Below are 17,596 nucleotides of genomic sequence, written 5' to 3' on the forward strand. Positions count from 1 at the left end.
TGCACACATACATGGACTTAAGTCAGTTTATAGATCTGTATTTTGCTCAATTAAAGCTGTCTTACTTTCAAAGCTTGGCTGTACCACAACCGGGCCAATAGGTGGAAAAAACTAGACTGGAAGTTGTAGAACACCAAAAAAAAGAAAAAAAGTTAAAAAATGGGAACCTCTTTTCCCCTATTTCTGGTGTAAAATAAAGTGTGACTAAGTTGCTAGTCATTCAAGTCACCCACTGGTTCATTTGGTAAAATGGCTTGCCGCCGATTTTTTTCATTTTTAAAGTGGCTTCAAATAGGAAGTCATTGACATTTTTTTCAGAATGTTAAGTTAGCAGCAATTGACATTATCAACTCATATGAAAAATGGTTCATTCTGTGTTTTAAATGTGAAGTTTGTTCATGGTGTCTCTGCATGTATTCGCTGCAGGTGTGCAGTCCGTACCTGAGCCTCCTCCAGTTGCTTCGTCATGGCGGTGAGACTGAGCTGGGCGGGCTGATACCGACAGGTCAGAACCTGTTGAACGGTTCGCACCAAAAGAGCGTCAGTCTGCTGGTGAGCGGGCTGCAGGCGCCAATTCGGATCAGTTTGTCGTGTTCCCTGTGAAAAATAGGACAGTTGAAGTTGGAATTGAAATATTAAGGATGTGCACTTCCTTTCAGGCTATGGCAAAGTTCTAATGGTTTACCCAAGACAAGCAAGAAAAGAAAAACATATTTGTATAGAATGTTTGTTATTGCAGACGCAAGGTCCATTTGCCACAATACACACAAAACAAATAAAAGACTTAGGAATAAAAATAATTATGCAGGTTTATTACATGCAGATGGGACTTTTTGTCCACATTCTAAAATCTTGTAGCTGCTTCAGTTGTTCTGTTTAAGTCGACCCACAAATGACTCTGCAGGAAATCTCAAACCCTTCCTGTTGATATCCAGTCCACAGAAGAATACACATACATCAGTCAAATACAACTCTTCTTATCTCTTCACTGTTCTGTGAAGAAACTATTTCCACCCTTTTAGGACATCTACACTGAAGATCACAACTCAAACTTAAACTTACTTTTAGCATTTCTGAAGCCTCAAAACTCCATTGTGAATTTTCTTTTACCTGTAATCCATCTTATACTCACCTTGATGATGTCGCTGCTTGCCACAGCGCTCTGGATCTCAGAGAAAAGGCTCTGCATGGTGGAGCTGGGTTCTGCCGATCCACCTGCTGCCTCCCCAGCAGCCAAACAGGCAGGTAAACCCAGAGCTGACCTGTCAGGGTCCATGCTCTCCTGGATCTGTGGAGTGGTGCCACATTTTAGCCTTTCTCCTTAATGTTTGTGCAGAGTTAATCGCACAACTTCCTGTCCTTTTTTTTTTTCCGCTAAACTGCTGTGAAAAAGGCAATAGGCGGCGCAGTGAGTCAGTGCAGTCAAGACAAGAATGTGCTTGAGAAGATTAAGCTCTGCCTCAAGGGGGAAAAACCTTATTCTGCTCTTATGTGAAGAGCCTGTCGCCCTTTTATTTTGAAAGAGTATCTGTAACTTAGTGACAAAGGACTAACCAAACAAAAAAAGTAACCTTCACAGGAAAAATTGTGTTCCAGCATGACAAAAGGGCGGTGTCTTTTTAAATATCCGTTTAACCACAGAGGTGTTTTGGGTGCAGCAGGGTGGTGTGGGTGGAGCAGAGAAAAAATTATAAAAGTACGTGGGAAGTCTCAGATTTACTGTAGCAGCAACAATATTTTTCTCATCTGATGTAATTGCAACAAATCTGTGATTCAAGTAAAAATGACTGCTGGGTAATTTAGTAAAGAATGGCAGCAAATTAGACACTGCCCACTCAACTCCTTATTTTCCTTGATATCATTTAAAGTAAAAAAAAATGTCCCTATGGCTCTATCCTCCTTAAACACCAGGATGTTGCTGCAAAGCTTTAAGGAAGGTCTTTGTGCTAAACCAAAAAGAAGCAGCAACCTATAAACCAAGTTTGTCTTTGGTTAAGTTTTTTTTATTGTTTTCATTTATTTTTGAGTATTTTTTGACACTTTTTTACTTAATTATTTTAAAGTTCATTTATCTGTTTACCTATTTATTCTTTATTAGATTTTAGTCTTTTATTTCTTTATTTTTTTGGTCACTTTAGTTTATTTAGTTGTGAACACACAGCATGGCTTCTGTCAGTCCTTCCAGCATTAGTCGTCTGTTTTTTGTGTGCAGAAGTCGTAACAAATAAATCCATATCCAGGCTTCTTGTTCTGTCTTCTCATGAGCTAAAATAACCACATGTTGTTTTCTTTCATGTACAACGGTGCAGCAGAAGAGGCTAAGAACTGGAGACAAAGTGCAGAAAGAGCTTTCACGTATGCAGATGATGCACCAATCACAATGGAGGTCACATCCATACGATGGAACTGAGGAAAGACATTCTTATACCCATGTATACATTTACAAACAGTGCTGAAGTTTACAAACTCTACAATCAGTCAGTCTTTTTGAACTCTTTTTCCAACATTATTTTTGCCACAAGAATCTGGTTGGAAGGTTTGTCCCGGTCACTTCCTGCCATTTTAGCAGAGGACTTAACATGGCAACATCCAGAAAAGAGGGAGACTGAGGTTGAAGACAATGAACTGCTTTCATGAGGTCCAGATTGCTTTTGGAAAGTCTTGTCTACTATACTACTGAAGCACAGCACAGGTCAACAGAACGAGCCTGCAGCAGGACATTTGCAGACTTTAAGGAACCCAAAGCTTTTAGAAGAAATGATGCCTCCTCAACATCATCAGTGACCCTGATGCCTCTGTGCAGATGTCACCAGCAGCAGCTCTGACCTCTGACCTCTGACAGGATATTCATTATAGCATCCTAATTCTCCACATCATGATGGCTTGTCCACCTGATCTCCAGCAGTCGTTTTAGGGCGGGAACATCATAGTTCTGTGACACATAATGACGATGAAAAAATGAGGGCAGAGATCCTGATAGATCAGAAAAGGTTTTTGCACACGGCTCTGCTTGCTCTGCATGGACCACTGCCAAATGCAGCTGGTGGTTCTAGCAGGGGATGTAAGGTTTATCCTTCCCTTCCTACTTTTGCAGTAAGGCCTGAACACCACCCTTCACCCCACTCATCACAGAAGCTCCATCATAGACTGACTGACAATTTCAGCCGCACTTTAATCTAAGCAGAAAGATGCTCAAGAATTTGGGTGGTAAAAAACTCTGACCAACCAGGTGTTCCTCTGAATACCTTTACAGACAAATCTCATCATGACTGACAGGCTCTCCACATTGCATCTGTCTCTGGTTCCATCACTTTTGATGGAACAGCAGAATCTGCTTTATCATAAATATCCTTGATTTTATTTAATTCCCAAAAGCCAAGTTCCATGACCGGGGTTTGGGCAGCTGAGACACCCGACCTCGATTGCCACCCAAACCACATTCCACCGGCCCCTTTTGAGTTCTGCTACGGGTGGTGGACCCATGGGAGAGCGGTCCCACGTTGGTCCTTCGGGCTGTGCCCGACCGAGGCCCGTGGGAAGAGCCTCGGTCACCAGGCGCTCGCCTGCGAGCCCCAACCCCGGGCCTGGCTCCAGAGTAGGGTCCCTGTGGTGCCAATCCGGGCGACCTTATCGGGTCCTTCCTTCTTCCTTTCATCAGGGGTTCTGACCCGCTCCTTGTCTGGCTTGTCACCCAGGACTTGTCTGCCATGGGAGACCCTACAAGGGGCTTAAGCCCCAGACAGCTTAGCTCCTGGGATCACTCGAGCTCTCAAACTCCCCCACCACGTTAAGGTGGCGGTTAATGGGGGAGCTTCTCCTCCACATCGAAAGGAGCCAGTTGAGGTGGGTCGGGCATCTAGATCGGATGCCTCCTGGACACCTCCCTGGAGAGGTTTTCCGGGCATGTCCCACTGGGCGGAGGCCCTGGGAAAGACCAAGGACACGCTGGAGAGACTACATCTCTCGGCTGGCCTGGGAACGCCTCAGGGTCCCCCCAGAGGAGCTGGAGGAAGTGGCTGGGGCGAGGGAAGTCTGGGCATCTCTGCTTAGACTGCTGCCCTCGCGACCCTGGATAAGCGGAGGAAGATGGATGGATTTATTTAATTCCATTTTGGCCGATTTTTCAATATTTTGGATGTTGTGAGAAGTGTATTTTGCAGTGTGTGTTTGTGTATTTTGTTAAACTTGGGGTCCTTTGTCAGTGTGTAATCAGTCATTATTAAGAAAAGTCCTGCAGAGAAATCATGCATTTCAGATGAGGTTTTTGCATTTTTATGTGGCATTGACAGGATTTATGCTTTTTGAGTCCATTGACTTTTTTCTAGTGCAGATTATTAGATCTTTGTTTTGTGAAAACCAAATCCCTGCCATTGCTCCTCCAAATTTACAACACAGGAACCGTAAGCATTCATCAAGCTTTGTTGAATATTCCAGCCATGGTCTTCCTCGATACCAGCCAGGGCAGAATGAGCGTCCGTTCTCACTAAAGTTACGCTTGGGGGAAAACCAGAGCAGTGTGTTGTGATGGTGCTGAAGTGTTCATGCCTAAATCTACATCAGCGTTCACCGCAGGCATGGGGGGCAACTCGGACAGGAGGGACCGTGCTTGGGACACTAGACAAACTAGATGTACCGGGCTGAATACGGGGATTCAAGTTTGCAGAACCGCCTGACCAGCCGGTCTCTGCTGCCGCCGCTAAAGCCCCAACACTGGCAGCGTCGCTCCCACTGCTAGCACTAGCTTTAGCAACCAGAAACCTGCACATAGTGAACTCATTTACTCCAAACCAGAATAAAGAGAGCGATAGATAGACAGGAATGAGTTGAAATAATAATTGATCACAGCGATTAACAGCAGACAAAAACGCCGCACAGCAGCTGTGTCTGCTGGGACTGTGAGCGACCATGTGAGACGGAGAGCGGGAGTAAAGCGAGAGGCCACGCCCTCCCTGTCATCTACCAATCAGCACTAGCAGCTACTTTGAATGGGAGCCAGAGAAAGGATAGAGCACTCCGTCTTTCTCTAAATAATTTTGAAATTTGGACTGCTTGCATGGCGTTACATTTGGGGGGGCAGTCCTGGCATTTGGGGGGGCACCTCATACACATACACACGTTAAACATTGTTATGGTGAAACGTAGTACTTTAGTGAGGGTCACTTAGTCGAAGCATCGACGTCCGTGGGAACTCTGCAGCAAGTAGGAGGAACTCTGCCTACTTGCTGGCAAGCAGAAGGATTCACAGTTTAGATCCAGATGCCAGCTCAGACGATGAAAACAAAGACGTACATGGATCTATTTGTCTGACAGTGGATGCTGGGACTTCAATGGTTTATTGATGTTACTACACAAAAGAATGTAGAATATTTCAATGGTAGCTCTGATTTTAATTGAAATTATGAAGTATTTTTTGTGATTTGTGTGTCCCTCAGTCTTGTCGTCTCTTCACTACATACTGTAAACCTTTTGATTTTCCATTCTAAACTCATTTAATCTAATTCTTCATGATGTGGTTTTTCTATAACACTGGTTAGTTTTGCTGCTTTACTTTTATGCTTTAAACAAAAACTACAGTTCATTTAGCACACATGAAGGCAGCAGCACCATCCACTAAAGTGTTTTTCCTGGATGACCAATGCTTGCCTAACTGGAAGTAGTAATAAGAACTTGTGACCAGTGTGAATATTGACATTCCAAATGGAAAAAGGGTTAAAGAAAAGTTCCAGCTACATTTTGTGTAAAAATACATTTTTAAAATGTCAGAAAAATAAATTATTTCTCTCACATTGACTAAACTGAAGGAGCTTGAATGACTGCCCTTTTTGGTAGGTTTTTTTGTAAATGTCAAATAAATTGAAGAAAGCAGAAGAAAAATAGAATTTTCTGGGACTTAGCAACAGTTTTCGTTGCATTTTTTTAGAATCGTTGCTGCATATTGAAAATATGAAACTTTGCATAAGGAGTACTTAATGCCAGAGGCTAAATTTACACAGATTTATATCAATACAAGGATGTTTTTGCTTTTGTTTCACATCAGAGTAAAACATTGATATTATGTAATGTCAAGTCTAATAATCACACAATTTATCATTAACTATTGTGTAAAGAGACCAAACTGAGGCAGCTTCTTAGCAAAAAGTAAAAGTGACTGTGGAAATGGTAGGAATCTAAACCTTTAACAACCGTCACCCCTGGACAGCCATCGGACTGTGTTGTGTAGCAGTAGATCCAACAATCAATGTTTCAATGAAGTTCTTGTTTCAGAAAGGGCAAAAATCAGTTTTCAAATATCTATCCATCTTCTGAAGCCACCAATTCCCTCCTGGGGGTCACAAGGTTGCTGGAGCCTATCCCAAACACTGTTGGGCAAAGGCAGAATTCATCCTTGATAGGTCACCATTCCATCGCAGGGCCACACACTCACACAGTTACAGGTAGCTACAATTCAGATTCATCAATGAGCGTAAGAATCATGTTTAGGATGATGTTAGGAAACAGGAGTGCCTGGAGAAAACCCACACAGACACTCCACACAGAAAGAAACTGGCCAGGATTTAACCTGTCCTGTCCAACAGATGAGCAGACAGGTGAGAGCTGAAGGCCTCTTGTGTTGGACATATTTTACTTTTACAATAGGGGTTATGAATCTTCTGACAAACCAGGTGTATATTTGAATAAACCCCTTTTGTAATTTATACTAAACTTTATTTATATAAATTAGACGTGTAACAGTTTTTTCTTGGACCCGACGGAAAAGAAAAGGTGGGAGGAAGAGAGAGGAATATTTGAGGGGGGTGGGAGGGTGATTATAGAAGGGGGGGTGAAATCATATAGGAATCACAAAGCAAGTTGCTGGATGTTTATAATAATTACGGTCAGGTTTAGATCAAATGGGCGGGGCCTGTCCACACACACACTCAAACGTTACAAACATACCTGATGGCTGCAAAAATTTTCACATACAAACAGGTAAACATGGACATAAAACAACTACCGTTCACACACGCATTCTTATGCACTAACACATGTGAAACATTTCATTCAGTCACCCAAAATTGTGCAAAGGTGAGCTAGCACCCATTTATTTCTGTGGTAAAGTTATAGTGTTTTTGATTGTAGTCAATGGAGACTGCTTTGATGTTTGAACAAATCTCCCAGAGGTGGTTTAGTGAACTGACCTGGCTCCTCCGTTAACACTGGAGCGTGACATTCCTTTGACTACGGTAACTCTTCAACCGTTTATGCAATGAGTGTATTCTAGTGGATCCTGTCGTGGAGAAAAGCAGCTTTGAACTTTTCTGGAACACGTTACTAACATACTACTAACATAATACTAATGTAATACTAACGTCACTAACGTAATGTGTTGCACATTCTTCGTATCAGAATCAGCTGATTTCCGGTCGATCATTTGAATAGTCAAAGTGTTATGGTAGTTCAAAGACTGTTATCTCCAGTGCTTCTTCTTGCTTGCACTACACTTCAAATCATCTAGAAGTTGGAGTTTTCCTCTGGATGCTGTTTTTATAAAACAGTAATCAAATCTAATCACCTATTAGTAATCAATCAAACATTTTAAATACCTGTACCTGCCGTTGTCTAAGTCTAAACTTTAAATTTGTTGGCTTTGCTGTCACACATCCTCTAAAGGTGTCGCAGTTTCCTTGTTGTGATCTATTTTTGACCAAAATTCTTTTAATGAGGTTAAATAGTGAAAAACTGTTTTAACGAGTCCTCGGGTGAGTGTGGCTGAGTGTGTTGTATTTCTTTTGAGATTTCAGAGAGTTTATGGGCTGTAATTGAATAAAAATGAAATAGTTGAGATGAGTCCAGTGTGGTCAGAATGAACTCTACCTGCTTTGGCGTTCCAGTTGGCGTGGTTTTCCTTCCTTCAGTTTGCAGACAGACGTTGTTCTCAGCTGCCACGTCCTCTGTCACTTCTTTGAAATCCTCACCCGTGCAGGTGGACTCACAGCTCTCCAGCGTTTCTGGATCTAAAAACTTCACACCAGCAGGAGGATTTGGAGAAGATCTTTTCTGGGTAGCTTGAGTCTGTCCAGAACCAAGAGAAACAGTTGAGAATGTCGGCTTCACCCTACAGAACCTGGAGTTTGCAGCTTCTGGGAGCTCAGCGTTCCGTCTGATGTCCTCTGAGCTGCTCTCATAGATGTTTGCCGTTTGCTGCAGGTCCAAAACTATAGTGAGCACTTTTCTTGATCTCCTGAGGTCCTCACAGCGGCTTGATCCTTGAGCTTGTGGTTCCTCTTGTCCAGTTGAACTCCAGACCTCTAGGTCTGCTGCAGCTGCACAGACTCCAAACTTTCTCTCAGGATCTACTTCCATGTCTCCTCTTTGGGGAAGCTGATAGTTGGAGGCTTGAGGGAGTTCCTCCGTCACTCGGCTTTGATCTTCCGCAGATGTAACTGATAAGCAGGCAGCAGAACCGCCTTCCTTAGCGCCGTCGCCTTCACCGACCTGTGGATTCTGTAAAACCATCAGAGCAATCAGAGAAATGTGAAATTTGAATCTCGAAGATGGAATTCAGCAGCTGAAAAACTCTCACCAAGCATGTGGGCAGAGTTTCCAGTCCTTGGTTCTCTCTTGAACCTCTTCTCTCCAGACTAGACGCCTCTTCTTCCTGCAGACAGCGGAGGGGAAAGCTGTGCCCAACCAGAACTCTCTGAAGGGATGGCCGAGGGAGCAAACCTTCATCCTGATCCACCTGCGTGAGCAGAAACAGGTAGACAGCTGCAAAAATGAAGGTGGATTTTTACTAAATCTAAACCTAATCTACAACAGATTAATCTGAATTGGCCTCATCTGTCCTCACAGGGAAGAGAGAACCCTTTAAAAAATAAATAGTATAAATAAACAAAAGATATATTGGTATGAATTCAGTTTTCAAATGATCATTGTGTTACTATAATGAAAAAGCAGCAATGTTTCCATTTTAAACTTTTTTGAGCTTCTTTCTCACCAATTTCAGCAAAAGAACAAAGATGTCTTGAAATAAAGTGTCAAATGATCAAAATGGTGTTTTAAACATGTTGTGGTATTTTGCTCATGATTAAGGACATGCATAAAGACAATTAAGATAAAATTGCTAAGTATGTCTTTATAGAAATAGGTGTAAATCAGGACCAGTGAAAAATGTAGCATGACAAAAATGAATTGCTTGTTGACTGTCATCAGACAGCAATTGTGTAAAAAGTTGGTTTTTACATTTTCTTATAGTTTGATCTCAGTGCTTACATTGTTCCAGACTTTATTACTCTGACACACAAACATTTGTGGTTCTTTGTCGTATTTTTAGTGTAAACTAATATGACAGAATTCTTTCTTTACTTGCAAAATCAAGACTTTTGTTAGAGTTTCATTCCAAAACTTTTTTAAACATTTGATTAACTTATTTAATTATTAATTAACTTTATTTTTCATGCATTTTTGAATTTCAGCAAACACATTCCCCCCCCCCCCAGTATATAAGGAAGGAGGGAGTTTAACCCAAACGGGTGCTACTACAAAAAGAACTGGTTTAAAATTGAATTTTTGAAAGATAGTTATTTTGCTCTGGGCTGTGTAACAATTGGGAAAATGCTAGCGAGGCTTATTTGTCAGACTGTGTTTTTGTGTTGCCAACAAGGAGTTAGGTATGTCTATCTATGCTAATGTAGCTAATGTGTAGCATACACCAACAAGTTCTAGACTTACTCTGAACTCTGTTAATAAAGTCTGACTGACTGATGGACTTATCTCTGACTCTTTTGTCTCGAATGATGCGCCTTATCTTTGACATAGGTTCAAAAATCCACCATTCATTGATGGCGCGCCCTATAACCTGGCGTGTCCTATAGTGGGGAAAATACGCTACTTAAAACTGTTGAGAGATTCCACAGAAATGTCCCCTTAGAGGAAGTCTGGTTGGTTTTGTGAAAGGATCAAATGAGTTTAACCTGAAAAGAGGTGGCTTCTGTTCTGCTCCATCCACCAAGGCCACTGCTTAATTCTCCAAACGTCCTTGCTGTGTTTTTGTGAAACTCCAGTTTCTTTTGAAAGGCAACCATCCTGAAAGTGAAGAAAAGCAAAGGAAAGACCAATTATTTCAGTAAAATGTTTGCAAAAAATCCAATAAAGGAAGATTTTTCCCTATTTGATGTTTTATTTTATCTTTAAACATGTGTAAAGCCTATTTATTTGGTGTAAACTTCACAGACTCCTGCAGAGATGGAGCAGAGTCTTCTAAACTGTTATCTGCTCAGCAGGTCCGGCTCTGCTGTCCAACCATACTTGAGCACCAAAAAACGCTCGCTGGGTGGGCCTCAAGCTTCCTGCTCCGCTCTATTCCGATCCATCCACTTGCAGACAAATAGATCCATCTTTGATCCATCTTTGAATCCCTCATCTGAGCTGGAATCTGGATATAAACTATACGGCTGGATAGCTCTGATGTTGCTCACTATTTTTGTTGCACTATCAATGTTAGATTGATTTGTGAGGGGCTGTAAGCTAGCAGGAGAGCTTGTAAGTAGATGGGTGATGGGAGTTGGGGGTGGGTTCCCACGATCATAACTCAGAAGTGAATTTCTAATGAACTCCTGCTGCTCTGCAGAAACTATGTCCTAGAAAATGACAGACACTGAAAAAACAATTTAATACTCTCAAACTTTTCCAGGTTTTTTTTTTTTGTTATTTGTTTTTTCATTCTCCCAGAACAGCTTTGTGTAAATAATCAAAACTATTTAGAAAATGGCACATTTTCCAGATATTTGAACACATGGGGGCATGAAGATCTCTTGGAGCTGCAGGGAACATAAGACTGCTTCTGGAGCCTCACTCAGGTGTGAACGTAAAGACTCTTCATGAAAGGCATTTGTTCTGATCCATCTGTTGTCTGCTCTGACTCCTCAATACTTCAGAAGAGAGCAATACGAATCATACACAAAGTCAACTTGAGCACACAAATTATTCATACAATCAAAATTACTAAAATTTTATGATCTAGCAGAGTATTGTGCCGCTCAAATAATATTCAAGGCAGAAAACAATTTATTACCGATGAATATGCAAAGGTTATTTATTAAAAGAGACGAGAAATACAATATTAGGGAAAAAAGTACATTTCTCATACATAAAGCACGTACAAATAAAAAAAGATTTTGTGTTTCAATTTGTGGAGTGAAGTTGTGGAACAGATCCAGTAAATGCTTGAAACAATGTCTAAACATAAAAGAATTTATGTATAAATACAGGAATTTGATCAATGATAAATATGTACGAAAACAAAACAATACAGAACATCAGCATTTGTAAATCTGCAGACTTAGAAAATACGTTTTGTCATTCATTTGTGTGTTTTTTGGAAATGAGAATTACATGTGCAGCTGTAACAGAATATAGACTCTGGTAGGGCACTGGACTTTGATGGTGGGTGTACTGGGTTTACTTAGTTAGGAAAGTAAGGACTTAAGGTAAAAGGGGGTGAAAGTTTATAAGATTTTTCTTCTTCTCACTCCCTTTTGGACTTGTGTTGTTTATATAATTTTGTCTTGTCTTGTTTTATATATATATATATTTTTTTGTTTTATATCATTTTTGTCTTGTTTTTGTCTTATTTTTTTTATTCTACACTTGTCCAAAAAAAACCCTCTCGTACCTGCTGCCGTCTGCAGGAAGCTCCTCCTCCTCCTGAAGATGAGTAGAATAATGAAGAAGAAAGAGCAAAGTGCTGTCAGCTGTGTAATGGTTGTTTGATTTGACTCATGATAGAGCATCAGCTACCTGTGTGACGTTCCTCTGCTGTGTGAGTGTGTCCACAGTCCTGCTGTCATCCGCCTCTGCCGGAGTTCGATTCCCATCCAGCTGAGCTCTGAGGTGGATCTCTGTTGCCCTCTTGTGGTTTTGGAGGGGACTTACCTGCTGGGAGGCGTAGCCCGTAGCCTCGGGAGTCAAACTGATGGTTCTACCCCAGTGTGTGTTCAACACGACAGACACAACATAAATATTTGCTCATTTGTATCGGAATAAAAACATACCATTATGTAACAGTCATGCTATTACTGACAGGAGGACCTAGGAGTGTGCTAAATCAAACCAACAAGTCTAACTTTGTTTCTGTGACGTCACCTGTTTAGATCTTGAAGGCTTCTCTCGGTCTGCTCCTTCACTTCTGCAAAGATCTGGTGAGTGTTCCTGACTTTCTCCTGAAGCTCAGACTCCATCTTCAACAAATCCTGAAGGCCCCTTGGATTCCCTATGGAGCCCAGAAGTCGCACATCTTCCACCGCACTGGCAGCCTCTTCATCCTGAGAGTGAAGCTGCCAGCATAACTCCTGCAGAGGATGAAACCAACAGACAAAACAATAGTATTACACAAATAAACTAGACTTTCCTCTATGCAGATACAGATCCAGGACTGGAGATGTACATGGTCAAAAAACAATCATTTTGTTTTTGATGCAAATTCTGCAAATGAGTCCCAACAAACTGGAGAAGACAAAAGAGGGTTGAACTTCACTACATATCATTCTTATCCAGCTGTGAAGCTATAATGAAGGAAAAGTCTGATTGAACGGTCGTACCTTCAGTTTGGCGAGCACTGTTGCAGCATCCGGACCACCAAGAGTGAGGAGGGAGTCTTGGATCTTCTGCAGGGCGCTCATGCAGTCCATCATTCGTCCAGTAATCTGTCCTTTAGTGGCAACCGTCTGCTTATAAACCTCCTCTGCCTCAGAAACAAGATCCTTCAGCGCATCTAATTTCTTCCTCATCTGGGTCTGTAACAGCTTCAGAAGAAGAAACAGCATTTGATAAGATGGTGGAGCTTTGGGAATGTACGTATAACAAAATAACCATTGTTTCTGAAGAGGCTGCATCCAGATCTATTTGAATTTAACACTACAGCTCTGGGGTGTGGCCCATGATTGTTTCTGCACAGAAACAAAGACAGGTTGTGGTTTTCTCTTTCATGGAAGTTGAAGCATAAAATGCAGAGAATATTGATCAATAAAATAAGTCATTTTTTCTATGGCTAATAATATGAAATAAGAAAGAGGGAGCTCAGGTCAACTCTATAAATAAAGTATCGACTGTGTACTTTAAGTTATTTTAATGGTAGTACAATTATAACACAGATTTAAAAAAAAGTAATAATAGACAACTAAAAAAAGGTTAAAACAAAAAAATTTACAATTTGCCTGAAATGGAGATGCCTGAATAAAAGCCTGTGGTGCCCGCTGGCCCCTGCCTCGAACCTTTGATTGACAGATTCCCCGAGCTGCTTTCAGTCGAAGGAGGGGTGAGGAATACCAACAACCTCACTCATGGTTGGCATCTGTAGTTGCCCTAAAAACGGGACTCAGACCAACTCCGTCAATCCCTGTCAAGAGATTCTGCCTCATTTGGCGATAGCTGGAGGTTAAGGCATTTTCTATGGGTGACATCACACCCGCTCTGTCCAGGGAAGGGAGAGATTGATTACAACCTTGTGTCGAATAAAGTGTTTAATTTAAAAAAGCCAAAGTGCATTCTGATTGATCTCTCAGTTAGACATGTTTAAAGTTGACCCCTGTCAGTGCAGTGCAAGCATGTAGGGGAGCAGGTGCAGTATATTCCAATGATTTACAATATTTATTGCTTTCTTTTATATAAAAAAAAAAAAACCTCATAACTTAAGTCTTTCAGAGCCATTTTTACAAGTACCAGTGCCGACAGTACCACTGATGTGTAGAAGTGGAGGTATTCTAAAGACCTATCCGGCTTACTTAAAGCACTGGATGTGGGAGATTTATGAACAATAAAGCTTGACTTTGAATCCGCAAAGAAAATAAGAATATATTCCTACTCAGGAAAAATAAACTGCATCCACTGCTGTTCAGTGTAAAAAGACCCAGAAATAAATAAATCCACTTTTAAAGTATTGTGATAAATCAGAAAAGTTTAAATAAATGTATCAACAAATGCCAACCCTGTCTTATACCCCTTGTGCTGTCTTATGGGGTCCAGATGGCCCCACTCCCAACGTTAAAGTGCCTTGGAAAGCACAAGGGATACCTCTGGAACTGGCTTCACAAATCACAGTCAGGGATTTTCTGACATCAGGAGTTCTAAACGTTCTTTATAAAAAACATACCAAACCCCAAGTAGCCCTTTTTAAGGAGTGAACTATCACAACTATTGAAATGTATAGACATCTCATACTACAGTTTAACTATAAACTATGAAATGAAAGCCAAACATTTTTGCCTAAAAACCGCAACACTTCAAAAAAGGACATTGGAGACACAGAAATAGCCTTTATATTTACTTCTTTCAGTTTAAAATCTGTCATGGTTAATCCAACAGCCATTGAAAGGAACTTAGTGAGCTTCTAACTACACCTGCAGTTCCAGAGGGACGTCCGCACTGTGAAGCAGTGCTTGAATCTCCAGGATTCTTTTGTGGAAGTGCTCAATACTCTCCTCTTGAGTCACAATCTCGTGCTGAAGACACCAGGAGAAACAATATTTTAAGAAAACATCAGCAAACAGGAAAAGGAACAGGAACCCAGAGCTCAATGTTTACCTTTAATGTCTCAATTTCATTCTCATTTTCAAAGGATGGAGACTGAGCAAATGCTGCTAGTTTGTGGTTGGTCCAGGAGCTCACTTCTGTCTCAAGATGAAGAACTCCATCCCACAGAGTCAAGCAGAGATGCAGATTATCGAGGCCAGACTCCGTTCTTTCTGACACCTGCAAGAGTAAGACATTCACTCATGTCATCAGACCTCATCACAACAAACTTCAAACAAATAATGTTCGGTTTTGAATGTTCTCCCTTTGGTATCATGAGATGAGCTGCACACGAATTCTGTTTCTTAAGCATGGCAGTGGGAGTATAATGGTATTGGGTTGTTTTGTTTAATCGCATTACAAGTAGAGCTGGGTGATTCATTGGTTGTATTGAGTAACGTGTATAGTGGAGGATATAAGTGTGTCATCCCTTCTGCTTTTATAGGTTTGCCCACTTAAAAGGAAATAGACAGCCTGTCATCTTAATGGTAGGTTCATTTCAACAGTGAGAGATGGAAAATCACAAAAAAAATCTGTTTAAATAAATGGATTTCTTTTTAATTGAGAGATATAAATATTTGAAACCCCTGGTAACCATTAAGAGTTCTGGTTCACACAGACTAGTTAAGACTCTCCCAATAAACAGAATTAAAGACAGCTGTTTGAACTAATCACCTATAGAAAAGACACCTGTCCACAGAATCAATCAGTCAGACTCCAAGCTCTCCAATATGGGAAAGACTAAAGGGTTTTCAGTGGATTTAAGGGAGAAGATTGTAGACCTGCACAAGACCAGAGTGGACTACAAAACCATCAGCAACAAGCTGGAGGTTAAGGTCACAACTGCTGGTGCAACTGAGACAAAATACAAGAACTACAACACAACCATCAATGCACCTATAGGCCTGGGGCTCCAAACAAGCTCTCACCTGGTGGGGTTTCCATGATCATGAGAACAGAGAGAAAAAGGCCTAAAGCAACACAGCAGGAGGTAGATGGTGATCTTGAACCACAGTCAAGAACACCATTAGTAAGAATTTACACTGCATTAGCACTAAATTAGTCAAGCATGGAGTGTTTTTCTGCACGGGGCTACTTCTTCAGTTGGGATAGGAGGATGGGTGGAGCCATTTACTCTCAAATGCTGGATGAGAATCTCCTTCCATCCACAAGGAGGCTTACAAGGCGTGGTGGATGGGTCTTCCAACAGAATAATGACCCAAATATACAGCCAAGGCAACCACGGAATGGCTTAAGAAGCAGCACATTAATGTCAAGAAGTAGACAAGTCAGTCTCTGGACCTCAATCTTATAGAAAACCTATGAAGCTCAGAGTTACCAAGCAACAGCCACAAATCTCAATGATTTAGAAGTCCTTTGTTGTTGGTTGAAAGCCAAACAACATGTCACTCAAATGAACTTTCCAAGAAGGGTTTGGTCTTTTATGAGAACAATACATTAGTTTGATTTAAAACAGGAAAGAATTACTTTGATAGTACACAAGACAGCACAGCACGTATAACATTTTTGTGTAAAGGCGATGGACCTACATCCAACCAACGGTCCATGAAAGCTTCTGCTTCGCCCTGGAATGACGCGGCGGTGCAGCCAGGAACCTGACGGAGAAGAGCATGAAGCTGCCTGCAGACTCTGCGGAGATCCTCAACGTTCTCCCCGAGATCGTTCAGTTCTGATCGTGTTTCCTTGAGCTTAGAAAAAAAAGCACAAAGACTCGAGATTCACTGAAATGAGACCAAATACCACAACTACGGCCGGGTATCAGCAAACTACTTCATTTGATTTTAAGTAACAAGTTCGTAAATGGATTCTATTCAAATACAGTTCAATAAGATATCAATTTTCCATTCTACAACCAATTCTTTCACATTATCAGTCATTTGAATTCAACACAGTAGGCACTCACATTGTTACATTTATGAACTTGTACTTTTAAAACGAGTTAAAAAAACATTCTTTACCAGCAGAAAACTCAAGAAAATCTTGTAAATTTAAATAGATTCATAGATTTGACGGCCAGATTTTGTATTTTCTCAAACTCAGTTTCATAAAGCCATCCTGTTATGCAGCTATAGATCTTTGTGAAGTTTGTTGTTTCTGAGATGAACCTTTGCGTAAAGCCTTAACAGGTTTTCTTTCCCCACGTAAAAGGCCTGTTGGCTGATGGCACCCTCAGCTCTCTGCATGGTTCCACTCATCTCTGCACGAATGCTCTGGAACCTCCTCAGCAGGTCCGTCAGGGCTGAGCACTGCTCCAGGCTGCATGTGAACATCACAAACACACAGGAAGCTTAGAAATGCATCTACCGTTGAGATCAAAATCGGTCTAAACCCCTTGCATCTTCACCATTCGGCCACAGCTTTCGTCACCTCCTCCCAGAGTTCTTCTATTTCTCTTGACTGACCCTCATGGAGATTTTCTGATGGTGGGGAGGTGCCACGTATGTGCTGAACTTCGGGAAGGAGGCCAGCGAGGAGACTTTCCAGCTCCATTAAGACCCGTGTCCTGCAGATAATGGAAACCCCCAAAGAAGCCTTCATCATCACTGGTCTCATTAGACAAGTTAGTTCTAGTTTTTTTTTTGCTTGTACCTCTGCTGTAGAGCTGGTAAGCTGGGCTCCTTTAGCTCCAGTTTCTCTGCCATGACCTTCGTCTCCTTCAGTTTTGCCAACAATTCACCTCTTCTCTGGACAAAACCCAACTTCTCTGATCCATCTTTCTCAATCTGGAAACTTCTCCTTTCTGTTTTCTGTTCTTTGGTTTTCAGGGGGTCCAACTCAGATGTCCACGCCTCAGACTTTGCATTGCTTTCTCCATCCTGTTCCGTGTTGAGAATTTCCATTTGGTCCGTAGGGTCCTCCACTGATGGCCTTCTGCTGCAAATCACTTAAGTTTACTCACACAATCAATCAATCAATCAAACTTTATTTATAATGCACTTTTCATATAAAAGCATAAAAAAGTGCTTTTTACATTGCAACAAAACAAAAGAATATAAAAACAAGCATGAAAATTTAAATAAACAAGCAC

The 17,596-nt window shown here is 41.3% G+C and overlaps 1 protein-coding gene across 1 annotated transcript in view; it reads right to left on the reverse strand.

Annotated features, from left to right (window-relative positions):
* The window catches only part of syne2a (spectrin repeat containing, nuclear envelope 2a), an 81,554-nt gene that overhangs the window by 60,061 nt on the left and 3,897 nt on the right, over positions 1-17,596 (reverse strand). The window contains exons 3-17 of the mRNA XM_023952710.2: positions 17,158-17,442; positions 16,913-17,071; positions 16,674-16,824; positions 16,098-16,256; positions 14,560-14,727; positions 14,376-14,477; positions 12,579-12,782; positions 12,124-12,329; positions 11,779-11,959; positions 11,654-11,685; positions 9,954-10,065; positions 8,564-8,722; positions 7,855-8,484; positions 1,133-1,288; positions 442-597 (exon numbers count right to left, since the gene is read on the reverse strand). Coding sequence (XP_023808478.2) covers positions 442-597; positions 1,133-1,288; positions 7,855-8,484; positions 8,564-8,722; positions 9,954-10,065; positions 11,654-11,685; positions 11,779-11,959; positions 12,124-12,329; positions 12,579-12,782; positions 14,376-14,477; positions 14,560-14,727; positions 16,098-16,256; positions 16,674-16,824; positions 16,913-17,071; positions 17,158-17,442 — 2,860 coding nt within the window. The remainder of the gene's footprint in view (positions 1-441; positions 598-1,132; positions 1,289-7,854; positions 8,485-8,563; positions 8,723-9,953; positions 10,066-11,653; positions 11,686-11,778; positions 11,960-12,123; positions 12,330-12,578; positions 12,783-14,375; positions 14,478-14,559; positions 14,728-16,097; positions 16,257-16,673; positions 16,825-16,912; positions 17,072-17,157; positions 17,443-17,596) is intronic.

The sequence above is a fragment of the Oryzias latipes genome, chromosome 24, assembly GCF_053564925.1.
Source record: "Oryzias latipes strain Hd-rR chromosome 24, Olatipes_Hd-rR_3.1".
In the NCBI taxonomy this organism is placed as follows: Eukaryota; Metazoa; Chordata; class Actinopteri; order Beloniformes; family Adrianichthyidae; genus Oryzias; species Oryzias latipes.